At 45.4% G+C, this 23625-nt stretch overlaps 1 protein-coding gene across 7 annotated transcripts in view; it reads right to left on the bottom strand.

Annotated features, from left to right (window-relative positions):
• The window catches only part of MTRR (5-methyltetrahydrofolate-homocysteine methyltransferase reductase), a 38378-nt gene that overhangs the window by 11461 nt on the left and 3292 nt on the right, over positions 1-23625 (bottom strand). For all 7 annotated transcript variants that reach the window (XM_047729714.1, XM_047729709.1, XM_047729713.1 and 4 more), the window contains 9 exons: positions 22843-22996; positions 21344-21461; positions 18431-18815; positions 13106-13228; positions 10935-11088; positions 9996-10084; positions 7287-7467; positions 4949-4991; positions 4176-4362 (listed from right to left, as the gene is read on the bottom strand). In XM_047729714.1, the coding sequence (XP_047585670.1) occupies positions 4176-4362; positions 4949-4991; positions 7287-7467; positions 9996-10084; positions 10935-11088; positions 13106-13228; positions 18431-18815; positions 21344-21461; positions 22843-22996 (1434 nt within the window). The remainder of the gene's footprint in view (positions 1-4175; positions 4363-4948; positions 4992-7286; positions 7468-9995; positions 10085-10934; positions 11089-13105; positions 13229-18430; positions 18816-21343; positions 21462-22842; positions 22997-23625) is intronic.

Raw genomic sequence — 23625 nt, 5'->3', positions numbered from 1 at the left:
GTTTTCCTTCTATTGCTATTTTTTGGAACAGTTTCAGGAGAATAGGAATTAGTTCTTCTTTAAATGTTTGGTAGAATTCCCCAGGGAAGCCATCTGGCCCTGGGCTTTTGTTTGTTTGGAGATTTTTGATGACTGTTTCAATCTCCTTACTGGTTATGGGTCTGTTCAGGCTTTCCATTTCTTCCTGGTTCAGTTGTGGTAGTTTATATGTCTCTAGGAATGCATCCATTTCTTCCAGATTGTCAAATTTGTTGGCGTAGAGTTGCTCATAGTATGTTCTTATAATTGTCTGTATTTCTTTGGTGTTGGTTGTGATCTCTCCTCTTTCATTCATGATTTTATTTATTTGGGTCCTTTCTCTTTTCTTTTTGATAAGTCTGGCCAGGGGTTTATCAATCTTATTAATTCTTTCAAAGAACCAGCTCCTAGTTTCGTTGATTTGTTCTATTGTTTTTTTGGTTTCTATTTCATTGATTTCTGCTCTGATCTTTATGATTTCTCTTCTCCTGCTGGGTTTAGGGTTTCTTTCTTGTTCTTTCTCCAGCTCCTTTAGGTGTAGGGTTAGGTTGTGTACCTGAGACCTTTCTTGTTTCTCGAGAAAGGCTTGTACCGCTATATATTTTCCTCTCAGGACTGCCTTTGTTGTGTCCCACAGATTCTGAACCGTTGTGTTCATTATCATTTGTTTCCATGAATTTTTTCAATTCTTCTTTAATTTCCTGGTTGACCCATTCATTCATTAGAAGGATGCTGTTTAGTCTCCATGGATTTGGGTTCTTTCCAAATTTCCTCTTGTTATTGAGTTCTAGCTTTAGAGCATTGTGGTCTGAAAATATGCAGGGAATGATCCCAATCTTTTGATACCGGTTGAGACTTGATTTAGGACCAAGAATGTGATCTATTCTGGAGAATGTTCCATGTGCACTAGAGAAGAATGTGTATTTTGTTGCTTTGGGATGAAATGTTCTGAATAGATCTGTGATGTCCATCTGGTCCAGTGTGTCATTTAAGGCCTTGATTTCCTTGTTGATCTTTTGCTTGGATGATCTGTCCATTTCAGTGAGGGGAGTGTTAAAATCCCCTACTATTATTGTATTCTTGTCAATGTGTTTCTTTGATTTTGCTATTAATTGGTTTATATAGTTGGCTGCTCCCACGTTAGGGGCATAGATATTTAAAATTGTTAGATCTTCTTGTTGGACAGTTCCTTTGAGTATGATATAGTGTCCTTCCTCATCTCTTATTATAGTCTTTGGCTTAAAATCTAATTGATCTGATATAAGGATTGCCACTCCTGCTTTCTTCTGATGTCCATTAGCATGGTAAATTCTTTTCCACCCCCTCACTTTAAACCTGGAGGTGTCTTCGGGTTTAAGATGAGTTTCTTGTAGGCAACATATAGATGGGTTTTGTTTTTTTATCCATTCTGATACCCTGTGTCTTTTGATTGGGGCATTTAGCCCATTAACATTCAGGGTAAGTATTGAGAGATATGAATTTAGTGCCATTGTATTGCCTGTAAGGTGACTGTTATTGTATATTGTCTCTGTTTCTTTCTGATCTACTACTTTTAGGGTCCCTCTTTGCTTAGAGGACCCCTTTCAATATTTCCTGTAGAGCTGGTTTGGTGTTTGCAAATTCTTTCAGTTTTTGTTTGTCCTCGAAGCTTTTAATCTCTCCTTCTATTTTCAATGATAGCCTAGCTGGATATAGTATTCTTGGCTGCATGTTTTTCTCATTTAGTACTCTGAATATATCATGCCAGCTCTTTCTGGCCTGCCAGGTCTCTGTGGATAAGTCTGCTGCCAATCTAATATTTTTACCATTGTACGTTACAGACTTCTTTTCCCGGGCTGCTTTCAGGATCTTCTCTTTGTCACTAAGACTTGTAAATTTTACTATTAGGTGACAGGGTGTGGACCTATTCTTATTGATCTTGAGCGGGGGGGTTCTCTGAACCTCCTGGATTTTGATGCTTGTTCCCTTTGCCATATTGGGGAAATTCTCTCCAATAATTCTCTCCAACACACCTTCTGCTCCCCTCTCTGTTTCCTCTTCTTCTGGAATCCCAATTATTCTAATGTGATGAAAGATGGTGTCACTTATCTCTCGAATTCTCCCCTCGTGGTCCAGTAGCTCTTTGTACCTCTTTTGCTCAGCTTCTTTATTCTCTGTCATTTGGTCTTCTATATCGCTAATTCTTTCTTCTGCCTCATTTATCCTAGCAGTGAGAGCCTCCATTTTTTATTGCACCTCATTAATAGCTTTATTAATTTCAACTTGGTTAGATTTTAGTTCCTTTATTTCTCCAGAAAGGGCTTTTATATCTCCCGAGAGGGTTGCTTTAATATCTTCCATGCCTTTTTCAAGCCCGGCTAGAACCTTGAGAATCGTCATTCTGAACTCTATATCTGACATATTACCAATGTCTGTATTGATTAGGTCCCTAGCCTTTGGTACTGCTTCTTGTTCTTTTTTTGTTGTGAATTTTTCCGCCTTGTCATTTTGTCCAGATAAGAATATATGAAGGAGCAAGTAAAATACTAAAAGGGTGGCAACAACCCCAGAAAAATATGCTTTAGCCAAATCAGAAGAGATCCCAAATCGTGATGGGGGAGAAAGGTGATAAAAAGGGGTTCAGAAAGAAAAAAGAGAAAAAAAAAAAAAAGAAACTATTAAAAAAAGAAAGCCGATAAAGAAAAAATATAAAAAGAGAAAAAATATATATATATTAAACTATTTAAAAAACGTTAAAAAAGAAAACGGTAAAAGTTAAAAAAATTTAGCAGAAGAAGAGAAAAAGAAAAAAAAAATTGAAAAAGAAAAAAAAATTTAACTGCAAGGCTAAAGAATCATGGGGAGAAAGCCACGAGTTCCGTGCTTTGCTTTCTCCTCCTCTGGAATTCCGCCGCTCTCCTTGGTAGGTGAACTTGGTCCTGGCTGGGTTTCCCGTAGATCTTCTGGGGGAGGGGCCTGTTGTAGTGATTCTCCAGCGTCTTTGCCCCAGGCGGAGTTTCACCGCCCTTACCCGGGGCCGCGCTGAATAATCCGCTTGGGTTTGCATTCGGGAGCTTCTGTTCCCTGAGCGCTTTCCATAGAGTCCGGAGGACGGGAGTGAAGATGGCGGCCTCCCGGTCTCCAGCCCGGAGGAGCCGAGAGCCCGGGGCCCCACTCCTCAGTGCGCCCTCAGAGAACAGCGCCCAATGACTCCCGTCACCCTGGCCTCCGGCCGCGCTCCGAGCTGACCGAGCCTGCGACCGGTTCAAGGCAACCCCGAGCTGAGAGTCACTCCTCGGCTCTGTCTCTGCAGCCGGCTTCCCCGTTCTAATACCGGTAAGCTCTGCGACACTCAGACACCCCCAATCCTTCTGTGACCCTGTGGGACCTGAGGCCGCGCTGACCCCGCCTGGGCTTCACCCCAGTTAAGCCTCTGGAGCGATGTCCCTCAGCGGAACAGACTTTTAAAAGTCCTGATTTTGCTCCGTTGCTCCGCCGCTCGCCAGGAGCCGGCCCCTCCCCCCGCGGTCTATCTTCCCGTCGCTTTGGATTCACTTCTCTGCCCATCCTACCTTTCAGATAGTGGTTGATTTTCTGTTTCTAGAGTTGCTGTTCTTCTTCTCTTCAATCTCCCGTTGGATTTGTATGTGTTTGCAATCTTTAGATAAGCTATTTAGCTGATCTCCCGCTACCTGAAGTAGTCTCAGCGGCTACTTCTCCGCCATCTTGACTCCTCCCTCGAAAATTCACTTTATATATTTGAGAAATACACGGATTTTAATAGTAAATGAATGGGGCGCCTGGGTGGCTCAGTGGGTTAAGCCTCTGCCTTTGGCTCAGGTCATAATCTCAGGGTTCTGGGATCGAGCCCCGCACCGGGCTCTCTGCTCAGCAGGGAGCCTGCTTCCCCCTCTCTCTCTGCCTGTCTCTCTGCCTACTTGTGATCTCTGTCAAATAAGTAATAAATAAAATCTTTAAAAAAATAAAAAAAATAATAGTAAATGAAAAAAGTAATGTTTTCCTGACTTTCCAACAGAGATTTTAAAATTCAAGTAGGACAAACATTTTCCTTTGAATAAACTTGATGGTAACGGGCAACACAAGGGAGACCACATCGTTCTTCCTAACTAGGCAAACAGCGTAATTCTAGTAACGCCCAAACCGTGCACTCCCAGTACCTCTGGAGCCGGGGCTTTCCCGCCTTCAGCATGGGACACTCGCATGTCTGGACGAAGAAGTGATGCGACCACCGCGGCCAGCCAGCCTGTGCACACGCCCTTCCGCAGGACCTCCTTTGTGGTGTTAGACAGAAACTCCACAATGTTGAAAATGAAACGAAGCTTCCCTGGGTGCGACAGGTTTGAGCTGCAGAGACACACAGGTCAGTTTTAAACTCTGTATCAGGACTAATGCATCCAGGCCAGATGCAGCCTTTTTTCCTAAACTGAAGGATTTTTCCTGTGGGCTGTCCTCTACCATCTACTTTTCAGGGGAAAGAGCTCTGTTGCTACTTAAAAGCTCCTCCACTCCTGCCCCCCGTTTTGTGATATTCAGAAGAGTTTCCAACGACCTGTTTGCTTTAAGACTCCGTAAGATTGATACTTTTCATCTCCCCACCACCCGCCTCTGCTGCCCAGTGGAGACGGCCTGGCACGGCCATAAAGGCAGCAGGTAGTGGAGCGGGGCACTCGCAGCCTGACCTGGGGAAACGTGGCTGTGGACCACAGTGTGGTTGTGCTGCTGGAGACTGCATTCTCTGCACACCCACAGGACGGGAGTCCCAACACCCGCCTCCTCCATTCCTTACCATGCCTGCTGTTGTCCACAAATCAGGTACGTTTTCACTGGGTAATAAGGATTTGGAAGCCAGAGATCCACAACATTTTGGGAGAAAGATGCTTTATTTATTTTTTTATTTTTAAAGATGTTGTATGTTAATAAACATCAGTACCTCGCGCATGAATACGGTCTGGGCTGGAGCTTAGGAAGATGTTCTGGGGGGAAAAAAAAAACACACAAGCAATTAATTCACTGCTACTGAGAATTATATGTAAGGATTTGTAAAAATTCAAGCCTGAGTTGGATTTTTCTTATTTAGAACACCCAAAATAACATTTTAATTTAGATCATATTTTAGAGCAAGTGTAAATTCACTGTACCTAATTCTCTACTGATTATTTTTTTCCAATTCCTCACGTTAAAAACCAGACATATTGCATTTCTTTACCTAAAATCAGTGTCATTCTAAAGGCTGGTTTCTTAAACCGAAGGATAATAAAAGCATCCACGAATGGGTTTCAGAATCAAGAAACCCATTAAATTTTCTGTGTGTACACAGTTTTCTGCAGAAGTGTCCAGAATTTTCATATTTGAAATAAGATCATGACCCCCCAAAAGGTTAAAGATCACTATTTTAAGGATTATGGGAAAAGGGAAATACCTAAGCTTAAAATATCTTTCCTTCTTAATAAAAAAAGGAAATATTTTTCCTTCTTATATTTCTATAACAACAAAATGAGAGCATAGTGATAAAACCTTTAAGTTACCCAGGCCCCAGTGGTTTCTGATACATTGGAGCTCTTTTAAAAGCAGGACAAAGGGGCGCCTGGGTGGCTCAGTTGGTTAAGCACCTGCCTTCGGCTTGGGTCATGAACCCACAGTCCTGGGATCGAGCCCCACATCATCGGTCTCCCTGCTCAGCAGGAAGCCTGCTTCTCCCCTCTCCTGCTTCCCCTACTTGTGCTCCCTCTCTCACTGTCTCTCTGTCAAATAAATAAATAAAATCTTTTAATAAATAAATAAGTAAAAGCAGGTCAAAGAATCAATCTTTGAATACTTAACTGCCCACAAACTCTGAAACTTTTTTCTGTTCAAGCCTATATTTTCAATAGTTATCTGGCAAAGATTCAGAAAGACCTTTCTAAAATTTAATAAATAAAAGAATAAGCTTAATAGAGAGCTCAACATAATACTAAGCTCTAGATATGTTTACTTAAAGAAGTGGAAAATCAATTTCTTTAAGTCTCAATGCTTTTATCAGTTTTTTATAGAACTACATAATAAATGCTATATACAAGCTTAAAAAAAAAACCCCACAGAAATCCACACAAAGAACTGAAACACTGTCATATGCAGGACAGCTTTACAAGAATTCTAAAAACTTCCCCACATCTGTTCTGATTATTCTCCCGACCCCTGCATTCATTCTGAACGGAGAAGGGGAGGAGTGTATGTTTGAATACAGCCAAGTGGGAAGAGCCACATCATTTAGTAACGTTGCCATTTTGAGGGGGAAAAGGAATAATAAAAGGGAGAGAAAGCAGGATCTGACTTAATAAAGGAGAGCAGCCTGAACTGTACTGGACATCGGGGGATCCTGGAGCCTAAGAATGAAAAGCACAATACACATTTTCCTATCACCGAAGATAAACTCAAATTTTGGAGACTTTATTACTTATCCCTACAGGAAAAGAGAGAGGAGAGGAGAAAATTACCAGCGCAGGAAGTACTCAAGGTTTAAGAATCCTGTCCAGTTCTCACAGTCGCTGCCCCTCGTAAATGTCCCCGATCCCTAGCGAGGCTGCCTTGGTAACCCCTTCTGCTGACCCCAGTGCCTCAGGCAGATCTTCTCTCTTCTGTGGGCATGAAGACCCCAGGAGCCAGTGAGGACAAAAACCAGAATCACCTTACATATGAGCATTTGGTGACAGGTCTTGCCCTGGCTTCAAGCCTGGAGCACTCTGAACAAGGCCACTTGCCCTGGCATGGCAGGGGTCGGGGGGGGGGTCCCCGCTGCCCTCACCAAACCCGGAGATGGACTTGGCCAGATGCGGCCTTTCTGTCTTCCACACAGACAGCACACGGCATTCACCTCTGTCAATTACATCTGATGTTTGTCAGCTTTGGAAAAAAAAAGTCTTTTTTTTCGTTGGGAAACTCATTTTTAGGTTACGTTGGACTAAAAACAAAAAACAAAAAACAAAAAAAACAACTTTCTGAAAACCAGCTAACTGAGTAGCAGGATGCTGCACGCTGACCCCAGGAAAGAGAATTAGGGCTGGCTATCGTGAGAGAGCAAGGGCTGGTGACGATGGCAGAAGGAAGAAATAGGAGCCAGGCCATCTTGGCAGAGGGATTCCTTCCCACTCGCAGGCGGCCCTGAACACACTCTGATGTTTCCTCAATGAGACGTGTGCCCGCGTGCGGACAGCCTGTGGAGGGAGGCCGACGAGCAGAGGGCTGTGCGCCAGAAGGCCCGCTGGCACAGGGGCCCGCGGAGTGGCACTCACCGAGCAGGAGACGGAGCGGCGGCTGGCAGGACGGGAAAGCGAGGAGGAGCTCTAACAAGCTGGCGCGCTCGTCCCGCACGAAACGGTTGAAATCGGCCGCGCCCTCCCGGCTGCACAGTTCCTGCAGCCTTCGCTTCTCCCGCAAGTCGCTGGTGTGGTCCACGAGGGCTCGTAACAACGCCTGCGGCCAAGACAAAGGGAGCAGACTGAAAGTACCTCGTGTGGCCAGGCTGCTAGAATCTGGTTAGGATTGAGCTGGGGATGTGCGCAGTGACCCAAGAAAAAGTGACAGCGCCCTTTGGAGTTCGATCAAGAAAAGAGAATTTAACTTACTTGCTTTAATGTCAGCCTGTTAAGAAAAATCACCTTCTATGTTCTCCTTTTAGCCACCTTTTCTGTTTCCTAAACCAACCTCATCAGTCCCAAGTATGATCTCAAATTACGTGTCCGATATCTGAGTGACAATGATGAGCGATCTCGTAACTCATCGCTTTAACTCAAGACAAAATGCTTGTTCTTCTCTCAGCGGATGATTACAAGCCAGACTTCTGCGTTCATCTGACAACTGCTAAGTGCTCTTTATACAACAGGCAATGGGCAGGACAGCTCCTTTGCTGACAAGGGCTCACCGGCCAGGGACAACGTGCAAGAGGCCAACTACCCCACAGGGGCACACCCAGGAGGTCAGGGGCTTCTGAAGCCGAAGGTGCACCAGAGCGCAAGCGTAGGCTGAGGGCTGCCCACAGAAGAAAGTGTGAAGCAGGAATCAGCCGAAGGCCCCACTGCGGGAATGCGCAGGAGGCAGGCAAAGGCTCGCTCCCGGGGCCACACGCAGTTCCATGTGGGCCCCAGGCATTGCGGACACGGGACGAAGGCTGAAAAGACCAGCAGGGCCAGAACCTCTAGAAGCCTCCTACACATGGACTCTTAGTCATCTCAGACTCACTGGAGAAAGAGGACGAGGATATAAACGAAGAAAGCAAAGCAATAACTTCCGGAATCCCAAGCGCCAAAGACAGAGCCAAGTCCAAACTCTTGGACAAAAGACCAAACTTGTTGGGGGCACCAGGTGGTGGGTATTGTAGAGGGCACGGATTGCATGGAGCACTGGGTGTGGTGCAAAAATAATGAATACTGTTATGCTGAAAAAATAAAAAAATTAAAATAAATAAATAAATAAATAAATAAATAAATCTTTAAAAAAAAAAAAAAAAAGACCAAACTTGCTAATAACTTCTGGTTTCAACATATTCCAAATACGACACATATAGCTCTAACCACTCAAGGGTTAAGAACAAAGCAATTAAGCACACAATCTACATAAATGCTAAGTGAAATGCTAACAGGGACTTTTTATTCCATGGCTCAGGCACCTTTGTGTCCTGGACTCCCTCACCAGGGATCACTCCTTGTCGGGGCCACAGGTCCCCATGGCCCCGCTCAGAAGCCCTGCCGAAACTACCCTGAGACCAGCACATCGCATGCCTTCTTCGAAATGCCGGGCTCAGAGCCAAACGCGGAACAACCTTGGGAAACCACGTGGGATGAATGTGCACCCGTGTCTCTGCGCGGACCTCTGGTAAGAGACCTTCTCCATCTGGGGTATACAAACTCCCAAGTTCTATTTGGGTAAAGAAGATGTGACAGAACAGCATACATACTAGAAGATCTCATTTTTTTCTTAGCAAAACAAAATTCAAGCATTAAGCCTGAGGATTTGATTATAAAGGACTTCTGTTTCCCAAGTTACTTAATTCTGGGTCCAGAATTTTTATCAGTGCATTACTTTTATAGTAAGGAAAAACATGTTTACCTGCAATGCTTTATGACAGGTAAAGCTGAACTAAAATTGTGAAACTGACTGTATTTATTCAAGAAGTTCTCATCACAGTGACTACCACATTTATTCAAATCCTATCTAGGTCTGAGCCTCTCTCTAAAGGAGTTTGCTTCCCAAAGACTGCATGCAAAGCACATTCATAAGATAGAGCATAAAAAAGGCCTTGTGGAGGGCAGCCTGATAACAGCACTATTTATGGGCACTGGCAATACGAATTTGGCAAAGCACAGCTGGGAGGTCTCCCCATTCATACCCACATGAGGGACAGGCTCAGATAGGAGCACATTTTAAAAGACCGCTCCCGGAACCCTACTGACATCTAGTGCCTCATTCTCTCCACGTTCATCCAAACATCAATCGAATCTCCCAGAACCTTTCATGTTTCCTGATGAATTCTGACTTAACAGTAAAGAATTACGTACTTTCACCCATAAAGACTTATGTACTTAACAGTAAAGAATTATGTGCTTTCACACATTAAACGGGTGACAAGTTGGGGAAAGCCTGAACTCTCGTGAACTTCCTGTCAACAGTCACAGAAAGGGTCAGGGTGAAGGGCAGCTGCTTGACACAAGGTCATGTGGGGTCACCTGAATCACTGATTAATGTAGCACATCAAGTGGATATCCAGTAAAAATAAGAAAAAGCGCTACTTTAAAAACCTTTTTTCAATAGAAAACAAAATTTCAATACAAGTGCAACACAAAAATATCTATGACAACTGCAAAAATACAATGTACCTTTAGGATCCATTTTTGAAAACATGGTACGAAAGCCTTATTTTTGAAGCCTTCAAAGGGCAAATATCAGATTTAATAAATCCTACACAGTGCTCGTACACTTTTAAATAGTTACTCAAAGAAAAGTACCTTTTTAGGAACTGCTCGTATTTCAAGGCACCAAGTCAGAATGAACTGGAGGGAACGTCCGTCAGGTACATGCGGGGGTAAGGCTGCTCCTTTTCAGACAGACAGGAAGAGAGTCCGTGACACAGAAAGTAAAGAACAAAACATCTCTGCTTTCTTAAAAAACCAATTAACTGTACACATTACAGTGCTAGCAAGGTAAACATGATTTGCAGCCATGTTTGCGGAGTCAAAAAAATTTTCAAAATGAATGCAGGGTGGGAGAAACACAAAAAAAAATAATAAAAGAATCATAAACTCAATAGCATTATTAGCCTCATCCTAAATCTACCAAAGATAAATCTTTGGTGTGTTTCATAAAGATACCAAATCAAAGTATACCAAACAAGAGGGTAATTATCCAAAGCCAAGGAACAAAAAGCCAAAAGATGGCACTTGTCCACTAACACTGCGTATTATTCTCAAAAAGGATTTCAAACTGATGGAACTCCAGTTCAAGATTCTAAGCAAATAAATACACATGATTAAAAAAAACTTTAAAAAAGGTTCATATACTAAACGTTTATTTTAGGACTACTCTTGTATAACTCAGAAACAAAATAATGCTAACTCAAAAAGCAAACTAACAAATGAGCCCAAGGAATCCACCGGCTTCTCCAAGAATACAGCTACATTCTGGATGCACAGTGTCCAGCATTCTTACTGGACATTTTTACTGTCCAGTAGTGTCCAAATAAGCATAAAATCCACCATCCTCTCATTCAGTGTACCTGATGTGAAAGTTAAGAAACCCACAAACCAGAAAGGGTGCTGGGATTCTGCCCACCAACCCGTGGCCAACCTCGGACCACCTGTGCAGCCATCACAAAAGGGCTGGGGAGGGGGTCCTTAGACTTGTCACCATTAGCCCAATGACATTCTAAGAAGAGATCAGGGGTATACCTTTCTTTTTTGTGTCTTTCTTAATTTTCAAGTGGACACAGTGTTCTCTTCTGTCTGTGAGCTGCAGTCTTTGGAGAAGGTTTTGTACCTCAGAATCACTGTTGGGACAGATCACATTGAAGGCATCTCCAGGCTGATAGGAAAAATCTGTTTTCTAGAAAACAACCAACATGAAAGAGGAAAAAAAAAAAAAGTCCAAGAGTTAAAGAGTTTTAGTTGTGGGGTAACAAAAGCATGTCTTTTATTATATGATCCTTTAAAAATATGAATTAGAAACAAAATGATTCTAAATGTAAAAAACATAAATAAGCCCAACTGAACAAATTTTTTTTTTTTTTTAAGATTTTATTTACTTGACAGCGACACAGTGAAAGAGGGAACACAAGCAGGGGGAGTGGGAGAAGGAGAAGCAGGTTTCCCACCAAACAGGGAGCCCAATGTGGGGCTCGATCCCAGGACTCTGGGATCGTGACCCAAGCTGAAGGCAGACACCTAACAACTGAGCCACCCAGGTGCCCCCGAATCTATTTTCTTTTTTTTTTTTTTTAAAGATTTTATTTATTTATTTGTCAGAGAGAGAGAGGGAGAGAAAGCAAGCACAGGCAGACAGAATGGCAGGTAGAGGCAGAGGGAGAAGCAGGCTCCCTGATGAGCAAGGAGCCCGATGTAGGACTCGATCCCAGGACGCTGGGATCATGACCTGAGCCGAAGGCAGCTGCTTAACCAACTGAGCCACCCAGGCGTCCCCCGAATCTATTTTCATTACAAATTATTTTTTTTTTAATTTTAAGTAATTTCTACACACATTATGGGCCTCAAACTCATAACCCCAAGATCAAGAGTCACATGCTAGCCAGGCACCCAAAGAGTTACTTTAAAGGAAAAAATTCCAGTTATCCAGTGTTTTGCTTTAAATCATTTCATTATTTTTTACAATGTTAGTTAAAAGCTTTCTCATTTAAGGTGTCTCAGTAAGTAATGTTTTACCAATGTAAAAACCCCTCTTATAAAAACATCCATGATGAGGGAGAGAAACCATTTAGGGCTGTCCGCATTGGTTCTCAATTTCCTTTCTTTAGGGAAAGAAGACGGGTCGGAGATGACACTAGTTTTCCTTACTGAGCACAGGACACTACAGCACGTGGCTGGGCACGTGCATGAACGAGGGCTGGACGAGCCACCCTCCACCGCACGGCTATTTATGGAGGACTGAGCCTCCAGAGTCTCCAGAGGAGAGAGCCTCTGACCACACGTGCTCCCAGCCCTGGCCTGTGAAGGGCACAGCCTGACCCCACCTACTGGCCAACCCTCACCACTTTATGACAAAAGTATAGAACAGAATAAAAAAACAAATGCTTTGGTGGACAAAGAATATTTAACCATATGGATATTAAAATGTGGAATGTGGAACTACTCAACAGTATGTAAGCAAAACCACTGGTCTTGATGCCTGTCATTTGTTCCCCATGAGGGGTTCACTGAAATCTACACGCACAGCCCTGACACACCCTTTCCTGCAAGCACAACCCTCTTCCCAGGACCTCCATCGAAACACACAGCTGAGTGACTCCGAAGACGTAACTCAAGCTTTACCGAGATTACAGGATGAGCAGGTGGCTTCTTAACCGAGGCCAGTGGTTTGGGGCAGGGGTGGGCTTGTGGACAGAGGTGAGAGGCAGCACGTGAGCCTCCAAAGCTTCATGAAAAATGTTTCTATGGAACTATTTTCCTGGGGGGTGGGAAGCGGGCCATGACTTCTTCCAGGGTCCCAAAGGAATGAGACCACCACTGTGAAAAATGAAGCACTGTAGGCCCGTCTGGCCTGAGCTCTACTTCCAACTACTGGCTGACCTCGGGTGAGCAGGGGCCTTTCTCAGGACTCCTCTCACACCGAAAATGCTGCTCTGACTCCATTACTCTTCTGCGGCTTACTGGGTAAGGGAGCAACGCTGTTCTTTCAAACTGAGTCACCTGCAGGGTCACTCCTCACGTTAAGCCCCTTCCTGAAGTGAAAAAAATGGGTGTGAGGTGGCGAGGAAAAATGAGGGGTCAAGAACGAAGGCCAGAGGTCCTGTAGAGGCGCTCCTCCCTCCCGAGTGTGTGGACTACGACAGCACGCACGTCTCCGTGCTTCCTGACAACAGCGCTGACAGATAAATTCTGTAACTTACCGAAATGTCCAATTCCACCAGAAGAGTGGTTTTTATGGCATCATTTGTAGTCAGTTGAACTGCCTTTGAAATTGGAACTTGAAAAACTGGATCCACTGAAGTCACAGATGCTTGGCTTTCCTCCTTGAGAAACAAATGTGATAAAATATTACTAAATGCAATTTTCCATTTTACTTGCCATTGCTTCACTTAGTGACCAGGTAAGATCATTAGGATTTTATAAAACGTCCTAGATATTTAAGTATTCTTATCTAAGGCAGATGGCTACAGACATAGGCCTCTCAATCTTTCAGAAGAGATAGCTCATCCGTATCTTAAACTCCTTGACTATCATTTGACTTAAACTCCTTGACTAAATTTCTGGAAAATATATATTGAAAATAACAGATACCAGCATTTTCCTGTGAAGGTCTAAGAGTATTCCAAAATAAACCATGCAAAAGGAGACCATATGCATGCACAATTTCAGGAAGGAGATTCTAAAAGGAAGGACATATTTAGGGCTAGAAGACGCCTGAAGAGAGGTTCACAAGAACCTGCAGAGTGGCGGGCCCTGGCGCGGGAATGTTCCACACCTACGTCAGTCAGTACAGGAGCCACTAGCCAGATGTGCCTAAACCCCTGAATTCTTAGTTTTATTTTCATTTATTTGAAATCGAGTGGTCACACATGGCTAGTAGCTTTTATATTAGATAGCATAGGTCTTGGGAAACCGCAAAGAAACCCAATTCGTTGCACTACGTCTACTTCTTTTCTAACTTGATATTTCTAAGCTCTGTTGAAGACAGAAACATACAAAATGCTCATCAGTTAATACTGGATAAATGCCTATGCGGAAAAACTAGGAAAAGGATCAAACTCAGGGCCTGACAGTCATGACATATGGGGCACTGGGAGATGCCACCTAAGACCGACCTCAGCAAGGCTGCTGGTAACGTTGTCAGCAGATGGCCCTCAGCTAGCTCAGAGTCATCTCAGAGAGTGACCTCAGCATTCCCAGGTCACACCTCCTTTCAGAGGCAGCCCATATCCAATGGCTCATCGAGGACTATAAAGGCCCAGCCCTTTCCCCAACTCAGGACAATGCTGAAGGGCCATCCCAGCTCTGGAGAACCCTGTTGAGGCTAGCCGGGGCCTTTGCTGGGACACATCACAGTGCACTTCTTACTGTGCCCACTCCTGCTTCTGTCCTCTCCATTCCCCAAGGTGAGGATCCCAAAGGGATAACCTAAGAAATAATTACGCAGTTCGATTCAAAGGAAGCCAGTCGGTGACAGCTGGTGCTAGCACGGTTTCGAGGAAGGTGCTACATGGGAATCTGGAGCTGTGTCACCCACCTGGCTGACAACGAGCACATGACACTGGTGAAAGTTGGGAGAGAGGGAGCACAAGGTGACGACAGTGCAAGAGCTAAGTGGGATGATACACCATAAGAGGGAAGGCATTAGAGTGTACATAGTAGCTGGTGCTTGAGATCTATGGGGAAATGGCACTGATAAGGCCTGCAGAATTGTGGGCATTGCCAGCCTTCCATGATACCTCTGGAAAAAATGCAAAAAAAACTGAGAAAAATTAACTAACAATTAAGCACTAAGTGTGAAAGCCAGAGGACAGCTCTGTAGCACACGAAGAAGCTGCTCATCTCTTGCCTGCTAGAATGCTAAGGCCTGACTCGGACAGGCAAAGAACGACCTGTGGCAGCTGGGAGAGGGACATGTGGGTTAAAAATCTTGAATCCCTAGATTTCCTTGAACCTGCTGAGCCTGCACAAGTGACTACTTCCTATGAAGAGCAAGAATGTCCTCCTTGCATTCAGACCTCCGTCCTGTAAGACAGGCCCATATCCCCACTCCTGCATCCCATCTCCTCTCCTGGCTGCTGGGCCAGTAAGGCTTAAGTCACGACACGCCAGGCCTCAGATGGGCTGGGCCAGCTAAGGCAGGAGAGGGACTATGCTCTGAAGAGAGTGCAGGACACAGCAACCGCCCCAGCAAAAACCAGATGGAACGTTGTGCATAAGATGGAACGTTGAGGTCCCGGGCCAACAAGGGTAGAATGTCAACTTGGACAGAGAAGTTTTGCTCACTGGAAGCACGATCTCAGGAGACTGGCTTTAACACATTGGCAACAGCCTCTAGAGATGGTTACGAGGCCAAGGAGGAAGCTAAAGTCTACACTAAATGAGGAAGAACTGCTGACAGTTCCATGGCCAGCACCAGATGACAGGAGTAAAAGGCTCAGAGAAGTGGACAGAGTAGAGCAGATGAAACTATGAAGAGCCAAAACCTATGGGATGCTGATGCTCCCTGGAGGGCCCAGAGCATACTCCACTGCCAAGGCCAACAGGACAGTGCTGGTGAGGGGCACCGACATCATGGAGAAGTTCAGGGCTGGCCGCTCTGCTGGCCAGAGCTAACAGACTGGGCCAAGAGTAAGGGGAAAGGCGGACCACCAAAGAACAGAGGGACGTGGGAGCACTTAGTCAGCAAAGTCCTGCGGGGTGTTGGAGGGAAGCATAAGTATCCTAGCAGGAAGGCTGGAGGGGTGGCTGAACGCAGTCTCCCATGGGTAGGGGAGGTCGTGGGGGAGACATAGCAACATCGCAGAGATCATACTCGGTAAAGTTCTTTCGGGGGTAAACATACATTGGGCCAAGGGGAATACCCAGATACTCTAGGAACTGCTAGAAGAGGGTCCAGCTATGCTGTTACCCAGGAACCCAAAGTGTCATCATGGGCCACATACTAGAGTGGGACCTATAGGGCCAGGCTGTAAACAGGAATCCTGGGCCAGGTCTGGTTCCATGGGTCCACTCAGTTCTTGGCCTGTGGCTAAGGGCTGTACAGTGGAGAGGCCAAGAGGAAGCCTCTAAATTTGACGCTGTCCTGTCCCCTCACCCAAGTAGAAAGTGAAAAATACTCCATCCTGAGGAATGGCAGATATCAATACTGTATCAATACTCCCCCTAAAAACGTACAGGACCAGGGACAGTCTCCATCTAACTCACCAACCCGGTCCTTGCACGCAACCGGCGGATGCTGGGGGAGAACAATGAACCGCAAGGAACACAAGCAGTAGCCCCAGTGACAGCCTCCACGTCGGATGGTTTCCTTTGCTAGAGCGGATTAATATGGCCTCAGGCACAGGGCATGTGGACAGAGTGAGCGCTGGGCTCTTTTCCATCTCTATCCCTACAGAGGACCACACTTTCACTTGGAACAATTTCCATTTACCATTTTGCCACAGATTGTGATGATGCTCCTGCCAGCTGTATCAGGACAGCCTGAATCAACGCAGAACATCTGGACCTTCAGCAGAACGTCACGCCAGCCCACGACATTAGGAACATTATGCTACCCACTACCCACTACCCACTCACACGCAACGTGCAAAGTGGCCAGTGTGTGGGAGTTTCTGGAAAGGCCCAGGCCCTGTGCAGACTGAGAGGCCAGTGCTCTAAGTACAGTTTCCAGGAGTTCGGCAGCCTGAGGCACGTCAGGACGCCCCCTCCAGTACAGGACACGCTAGTGCGTCTTGTACCTCACGTCCCCTGGAGAGCGGGAGAAGAGCTGGTAGGCCCTTCAGGACCTGTAAGCAGCAGCACTTTCCACACCTGGCATGACAGTGCCGACCCACGCACCTGGTGACACAACAGGCAGCCGGCTGTGACAGGGGCCCCAAGAAGGAAAGGGCTGTGCGGCAGGTCTGAGCGATGGTGTGGACGAGAGCCCCTGCGGCCTGCACCACAAGATCCAGAGACCCCACAGGTTATGAGACACCAGCGCTGGGGAACTGACGCTGTGGGGAGCGGGACTGGCTGAGAGGACACGGAGGCTCAATGCCCGCTCTGCCCAGTGCTACTTCCTTCTCCCCTTCTCAGTTCCCTGATGTGAGGATCCCAAGAGGACGCCCCCCCGCAAATCTTTTTCCAACCCCTTGTCGTCAAAGCATATCCCTTGAGCAGATGTACACGAGTACGCGTTAACTGGATGAGATCTTAATCTCTCTCCACCACATTACCAGCAACTGAAGCCTCTTCAATGACCTGTGCCATACCTCATGCCTTCTCAGACCCTCCTCCTGAAGCGGCCCGTCGGACAAACCACGTTCACGTGCCTCTGCCACATGCACTGTCCTTGCGGCCTGCAACGGGGGCTCTCACCCTGCCCGTGCGATCCCCACCCGCTGTCCAGCCAGAGGCTCACTCATCACTCCCACCTACTCCCAAGCCTGAAAAAATGTACTTACCCTAAGTACCTCACTTAACTAAACAATTTGCACAATAATGGAGCGTAAGTGGAAAACACCTGACAGCTGTTTCTATAAACACGTTTGCCTGAATGCTCTAGCAAAACACCATAAGGAGATGTTAAAAAAACCACTATCCTATCAGGTGCTGGCCAACAGTTCTAACGGGCTAGACAGTTGCACTTAAATTGCTTCTAAAATGTCTAGCCTTGCTTCATTAAAATAAGAAATCAAGAAACAAGAAATCGCAATCCTGCGCCAGCGGAGAGGTTTATGGGAGACAGTCCACGGGGAGCCCCACCGTGAGCCACGCTAGAGAAGGAGGGCGTGGCTCCCCCGAAAGACGGGCTGCGGTGGAAACCGAGTCTCGGCCTGATGGAAGAAGTGTCAGGGTGCCGCACGCTGGCAGTGCTGAGGAGAAAGGAGTTGTTAATCAACTTAATGCTCAAAATTTAGAGACTACTTTAAGGACACTTCTTTATTAAGAGAAAAAACACACCTGACAAAAAAATGACTTAATATAGGCAAAAACCAGGCTGTAAAATGTCACCAAGAAAAAGAATAATCCCCAAAGTGGAGCATCCCAGGGCACCCAGGGCACAAAGCCTCTGCTGGAAAAGTGATTCTGCTGTGAAATCACGCTTCAAGTGTAGCTGAGGTCATTTCCTGAGTGCCCACAACACCTGCCATCCCCCGACCCACACTGAAATGAAGAAACAAATTAATTCTCCAAAATGACAGAGAAACTGAGCTCTTAACTACTCCTGCTTCAAAGACAGAAGTGACGTTATGCAAGCACTTCTGCCCAGGCACTTTCTCTGGAAGGGGCCCGACAGTAACCATCTCAGGCGCACCCGCCTCCAGGGACCCCCACCCCAAACCCCGGCGCTGTGGCACAGAAGCAGCCACGGGCCACACGGGAACGGACGCGCAGGCCTGGGTCCCAGTAAGCCTTACTTCCGAGGCACGTGGCGGGCCGCATCTGCCCAACAGGCCGGCTCGCGGACCCCTGCTGCAATGCAGTAAGGACGACAAAGCAGATGTTTGCAGCCGGCAGCCCGGGGTGAAAGCACTTACCCGGCCCAGAGACTCCTGCAGGCGCACGTGCAGGTACTCGGGCGGCGCGGCGGGGGTGCTCAGGGCCGCCTGTGAGAGCGGCGGTTCCGAGCGGGTGAGCGAGGACTCGGACTCCGACCCCGCCGCTGGAGCACCTGACCGACTTCCGTCCACTGCATTCTGTCCCCACGCCTCAGAATCCCTTCTCCCTGGATCACCTAATCTGAGAAGTTCAACTTGTGATTCAATGTGTAGTAATTCTGGTTTCAGAGGATCCATCCTTCGGGAGGCATCCAATGCCACCCTGAGAGCGCCAATCCTCTCCGCTTTTCCTCTACTGGATGTAAAGTGTTTCGTGAGGGCAGCCCAGAGTCCATCAATCCATGGCTCCACCACAAGTTCTAAACTGGGTTGTTGCAATAAAAAAAAAAAAAAAATGCCTAAGTTCTCCATTTAAATACAAAATCATGGGATAATGGCAGTCTACTTGGCAGAACGCTATGCAAACGTTAAAAACAATAAATATAATGACTATTCAGAATACAAAACATACCTATGATTAAGTTAAAAACATTACAGTGTGTTCATCAGAACTTCAGCTGTAAAAAAATTGAGCATAGATAAAGGTCAGAACAGAAATGAAGCCATTTCAATAATAAGTAACAGGAATGGGATTGCTCTTAACTTCCTAAAATATAGTTGGTACTATTTTAAGAAGTTGTAATTTTAAGTAGGCCTGTGAAATTCTGATGAGGCTAACAGAACTTATCCCAAATCCAAGCCTACTCTAGTATCACATGATAATTACATATGTCAAATGCAACATCATTTCTTCCCCCTAATTTAGTGATTTTTTTTTCCCCTACAGATTAAAATATCACCAAGAAATCCCTCTGGATTAATGCTAGGTATTAAGTAAAGAGTTCACACCTTGAACTGGTTCTGAACATTTCTGATGAAATTTTCAGGGCGTCTAAACACAAGAGAAAGAAAACCTAATATTCCTGTAGGAAAGCTGAATGAATCATAGATAAGTTTTAGAATGTGGTAGCGTATTTACTAATAGACAAAGTAGGGCAAGCCAACAATAGTACCCCTATATTCCCTGAACAGAGAAACTTTAACTGAACAAGTAAGAAACCATGCATCAGAATCTTGGAAATCACAGCCTTTTCATTTTTAATCACAACTCAAAGGAAGAATCAAGTAAATCCTAATTCATAAAGTTAAATGACAGGAAAAGGCACATTTCAGACTTCTGTCTTATTATGACTCTGGCTATAATCTCATTAGTACACATATATCCTTCAGAGCCTTTGGGAAAGCAAGGACATAAAACTCTGAGTTCAGCAATGACAGCTACGTTTAAAACGCCATCTTCACAGCTCAAAAATATTAAGTCGCTAACACCTCCTGTAGGAGAGCTAATGTTCACGGCACACTTACAACAGGACAAGTATTACTCTAAGAGGACAACGTGCATCAAGTCATTTGTTCCTCCCCCAAATTTTCCACGACACACACTATTATCCCCTCTCGCAGAGGGAGAAAGTGGAGCACACGAGTAAGTAACACGACCAAGATTTCAGTGCTCCGTGAAGGTGGTTGGTTATCAGGAATCTGCAGGTAGGCGACTGGACCCCACTCTGCATCCTTGTCCCCATGAGTGTGGGGGCTGCTACGCTAAGCCAGAGTATCTCCTTGAAAATAATTTTAGAAGAGGGCAAACTCAAGCGAGGTAGTTAGGCTGAAAATTGATGAGCTACAGGTTGATAAAAACACTTTCAAGGATTTTAACGCTGGATCCAGTAAACGAACAGGGCAACGGAAAGACCCTGAAGAGAAGGAAAATGTGGACTCAGTGACAGGCCCAGTGGGTTCGGTGAGAAGTTAGCAAGCACATGGCTCATAAAAGACAATAAATAACGGCAACATGACTCCGGCAAAAAACAGAAAACACAAAAACACAAAGAAATCAACATAAAGGGAGACCAGACTAGAAGGTGAACACGCGAGGCAACACGGCAGAGCTTCGTCACGATCAAAAACATACGCACTGGGCCATGGGAAAAGACCAGCACGTCGCCCTCACGGAGCATGACGGAGCGGAGGGCGGGCTAAACGGAAAGAGAAGTGTTTCCAGCAGACCCGAGCAAGGTGGTGCTATGCAGAAAAGCGCGGCGTGCGCTGAATCTGTCGTCATTCATAAACAAAGATCAAGTGGGTGAGAATATGCACACCAAGTAGGGGAAAAAAAAAGTCAGGTGGTCAGCTGTCATCTGCTGAAATAGCCAGAGGCTGAATGATAAACTTAGTTGTAGGACAACATCCATTCGATCTCTGAATAAACACATCAAGAGGATTTCAAAGGTGGCACAGAGGGTGAAATGCTGAGCTGTAAAACCACCAGTGAACTAATGGAAATAGGAATTATATTTCTGGCTAGCATGAGGGCAAGCGGCCATTAAGACGGTAAAGAGAGAGCCAGGGAACACAGCGTGCCGGCGAGTGAACGCTTCTGGCCTGTGCTCACTGCCAGGGATGCTGGGCGTGATGGGAGGCCTCCACGCGAGGACCCGCATCCAGTCCGTGTGTGTGCACGGCAGAAAGCCAACACGCAGGCTATCGAAGTTCCTAAAGAAAATGCGGACTTCTACAAATGTCTCCACATTTCGTGACAGAGGTAACTATCCCAGGGCATCTTTACAGATGTCTTCTCTTAGCAGAATCTGGAGGCACTTAAAGTCAACAGAATATGGAAATCAAGCCCTGGCTGATCTTTGGTCCTAGGGCTAAAAAAAGCTAAAAAAAGGAAAATAACTTTCAAAATAAAAGCTTCAGTGCTAAATCAAAAGTCATCATATTTCATAAACTCACAAGCTTTCATGTAGTACAGAGAGGGGCTGACTGGAAATGTGGAGGGACTGCTCTTACCCCACACAGTCATCCGCATGGCCGGTGTCGTAGAAATGTCTGGCACCCAGCTCCTGAAGTCGCTTGTCAATGATCTTCCCGCCGTTGCAGAAGTACGTGTATTCCGAATCACCCAGCCCTAGGGAGCCCAAACGGGTCATCAGTGCACACACAATAAGGTTTAAATTTAAAGAAGATATACAGAACAAATATTTAAAACAATACCATTCCATGCTCTGATTAATAATGCACACCTTCATGTCTCCTGAGGTTTTCCTTGGGTAAATACTAAGTATGCAAATATTTGCCTTCTATTTTACAATATTACAGTAACAGACCCATCAAAACAGAAACACTTCTTGGCCACTGTTAACAAATATTTTCACATTTTTGTTTCCATGAATCTGTGAAAAAATATGGAAATCTTAAAAGAAGAATTAGATAGGTTTAAGAAAAAAAAAAACATAGTATCTGTATTTGCAGACTTCTGATCTCATGCACACAGGTCTACAAACTACATCTTGTGGGCCAAATACAACTCCTGGACTGAGCCACCCAGGTGCCCCCTGGACTGTCTTTATAAAATCGTGCTGGAACACAGCCAAGCCCATTTGTTCACATAGTTTACAGCAGCTCTCCAGCTGCAACAACAGAGTTAAGTAGTTGTTACAAAGAACACATGGTCTGCAAAGCCTAAGACAGTTATCTTCTGGCCCTTTATTGATTTTTACTGACCCCTAATTGAGAGCACAGACAGGTATGTCTGCAACATAATTATTTCCTGTATTTCTGTGTTAGGTGAATTAGGAACTCCTATGTTTCCTGGCAAGAAAATGGACTAACATTTTCATACTTGGTTAAAAATTTAAGGTTAAAAGTGTTAATTTCTCAGTTGTTTAATCATCTCTACATACTTTCACAAAAAGAACAGGGTAAGCAATTGTGGTGGGCATCGGGGGGGGGGGGGGGGGCAGTCCATAAATGGCCTAACAGTGACTAGAATGGTTGATACCTTTTTTGAGGAATTTTTTAAAGCAACACATACATGTTCATTCTTGAAAACAGAAATTAGAAAAACTTGAATAAAAAAATGTAAATGGGGCGCCTGGGTGGCTCAGCCATTGAGTGTCTGCCTTCGGCTCAGGTCATGATCCCAGGGTCCTGGAATCGAGCCCCGCATCAGGCTCCCTGCTCAGCAGGAGTCCTGCTTCCCTCTCTCCCACTCCCCCTGCTTCTGCTCCCTCTTTCACTGTGTCTTTCACTGTCAAATAAATAAAAATCTTAAAAAAAAAAAAAAAATGCTATTCCAGGGGCTCCACAGAGGAGTTGCTATGGGTTGAAGACAGGGGAGGCATTCACAGAACACAGGACACCATAGAAATATAAAACATGGAACCGTAAACAGAAAACCAACAACAAAATCTACACAACTATATATCATGGTTTTGAAGGATACATTCAGATACCAGAATTAAACCAGGAATAACTGAGGACAGGCAGAACGCAAACACGGTCCATACCCAGTAATCCGTAGCGCAGGTGAGCAAGGAAGTCTCCCGGCAGGGCCTTGTCCTGTATTGCTTTCACGAACTTGCGCGCAGTGTCGGGTGGGTCTCCAGTGCCCGTGGTGGAAACAACCACAACGAGAGGTGCTGTTTCAGTTTTCAGATCATACTACAAAACGAGGACCACGTGTCAGGGATCTACGGCTGTACATAGTTCTGACTTAACACATCAGCAAGGCAACCAGCGAGGTCTCCTCTATCCAGAACCAGGCATCTATGCTGCATGAGGCTTCACAGCACAGAGGATGAGGAGGGGGGAGTGCAAGCGTTACTCCTCAGGTACCATGGAACCTGGCCCACTCCTCACCCCCTCCGGATCCTGGGAGCTGGGAATACAGGAGGGGTAAATGGAAACCATCAGCAGAAAACTCGGCAACTTACAGATAAGTTTCTTCACTCTAAACCTGACCTAATTTAAATATTCCAAAGAGACACTTCACCGTCTCTCTTCCTAATGACTCCATGATCTCTACTGCTCATGTGTATCATCGAATCTGACTGAGGGATTCACTTCTTCTTCATGCTGATACAAGGATTTGAGGTAACGGATTACCAGGTGATTCCATGCTTACAGGAGACAGTGCACCCTGTGTAGTGAACTTTTACAATTCACGTAACTTTGTCTTAAAAAGGACTACCATGACCTAGCAAGTAGACAGCTATCTGTTTAAACTTGGATCAAGGACTAGAGAAACCAATGAGCTGGGGAGAGCAAACAGGACCGCTAACATAACTGGT

The sequence above is a fragment of the Lutra lutra genome, chromosome 5 (genome assembly GCF_902655055.1).
Source record: "Lutra lutra chromosome 5, mLutLut1.2, whole genome shotgun sequence".
NCBI classification, from domain to species: Eukaryota; Metazoa; Chordata; class Mammalia; order Carnivora; family Mustelidae; genus Lutra; species Lutra lutra.
This window is presented reverse-complemented; position numbering and strand designations above follow the sequence as displayed.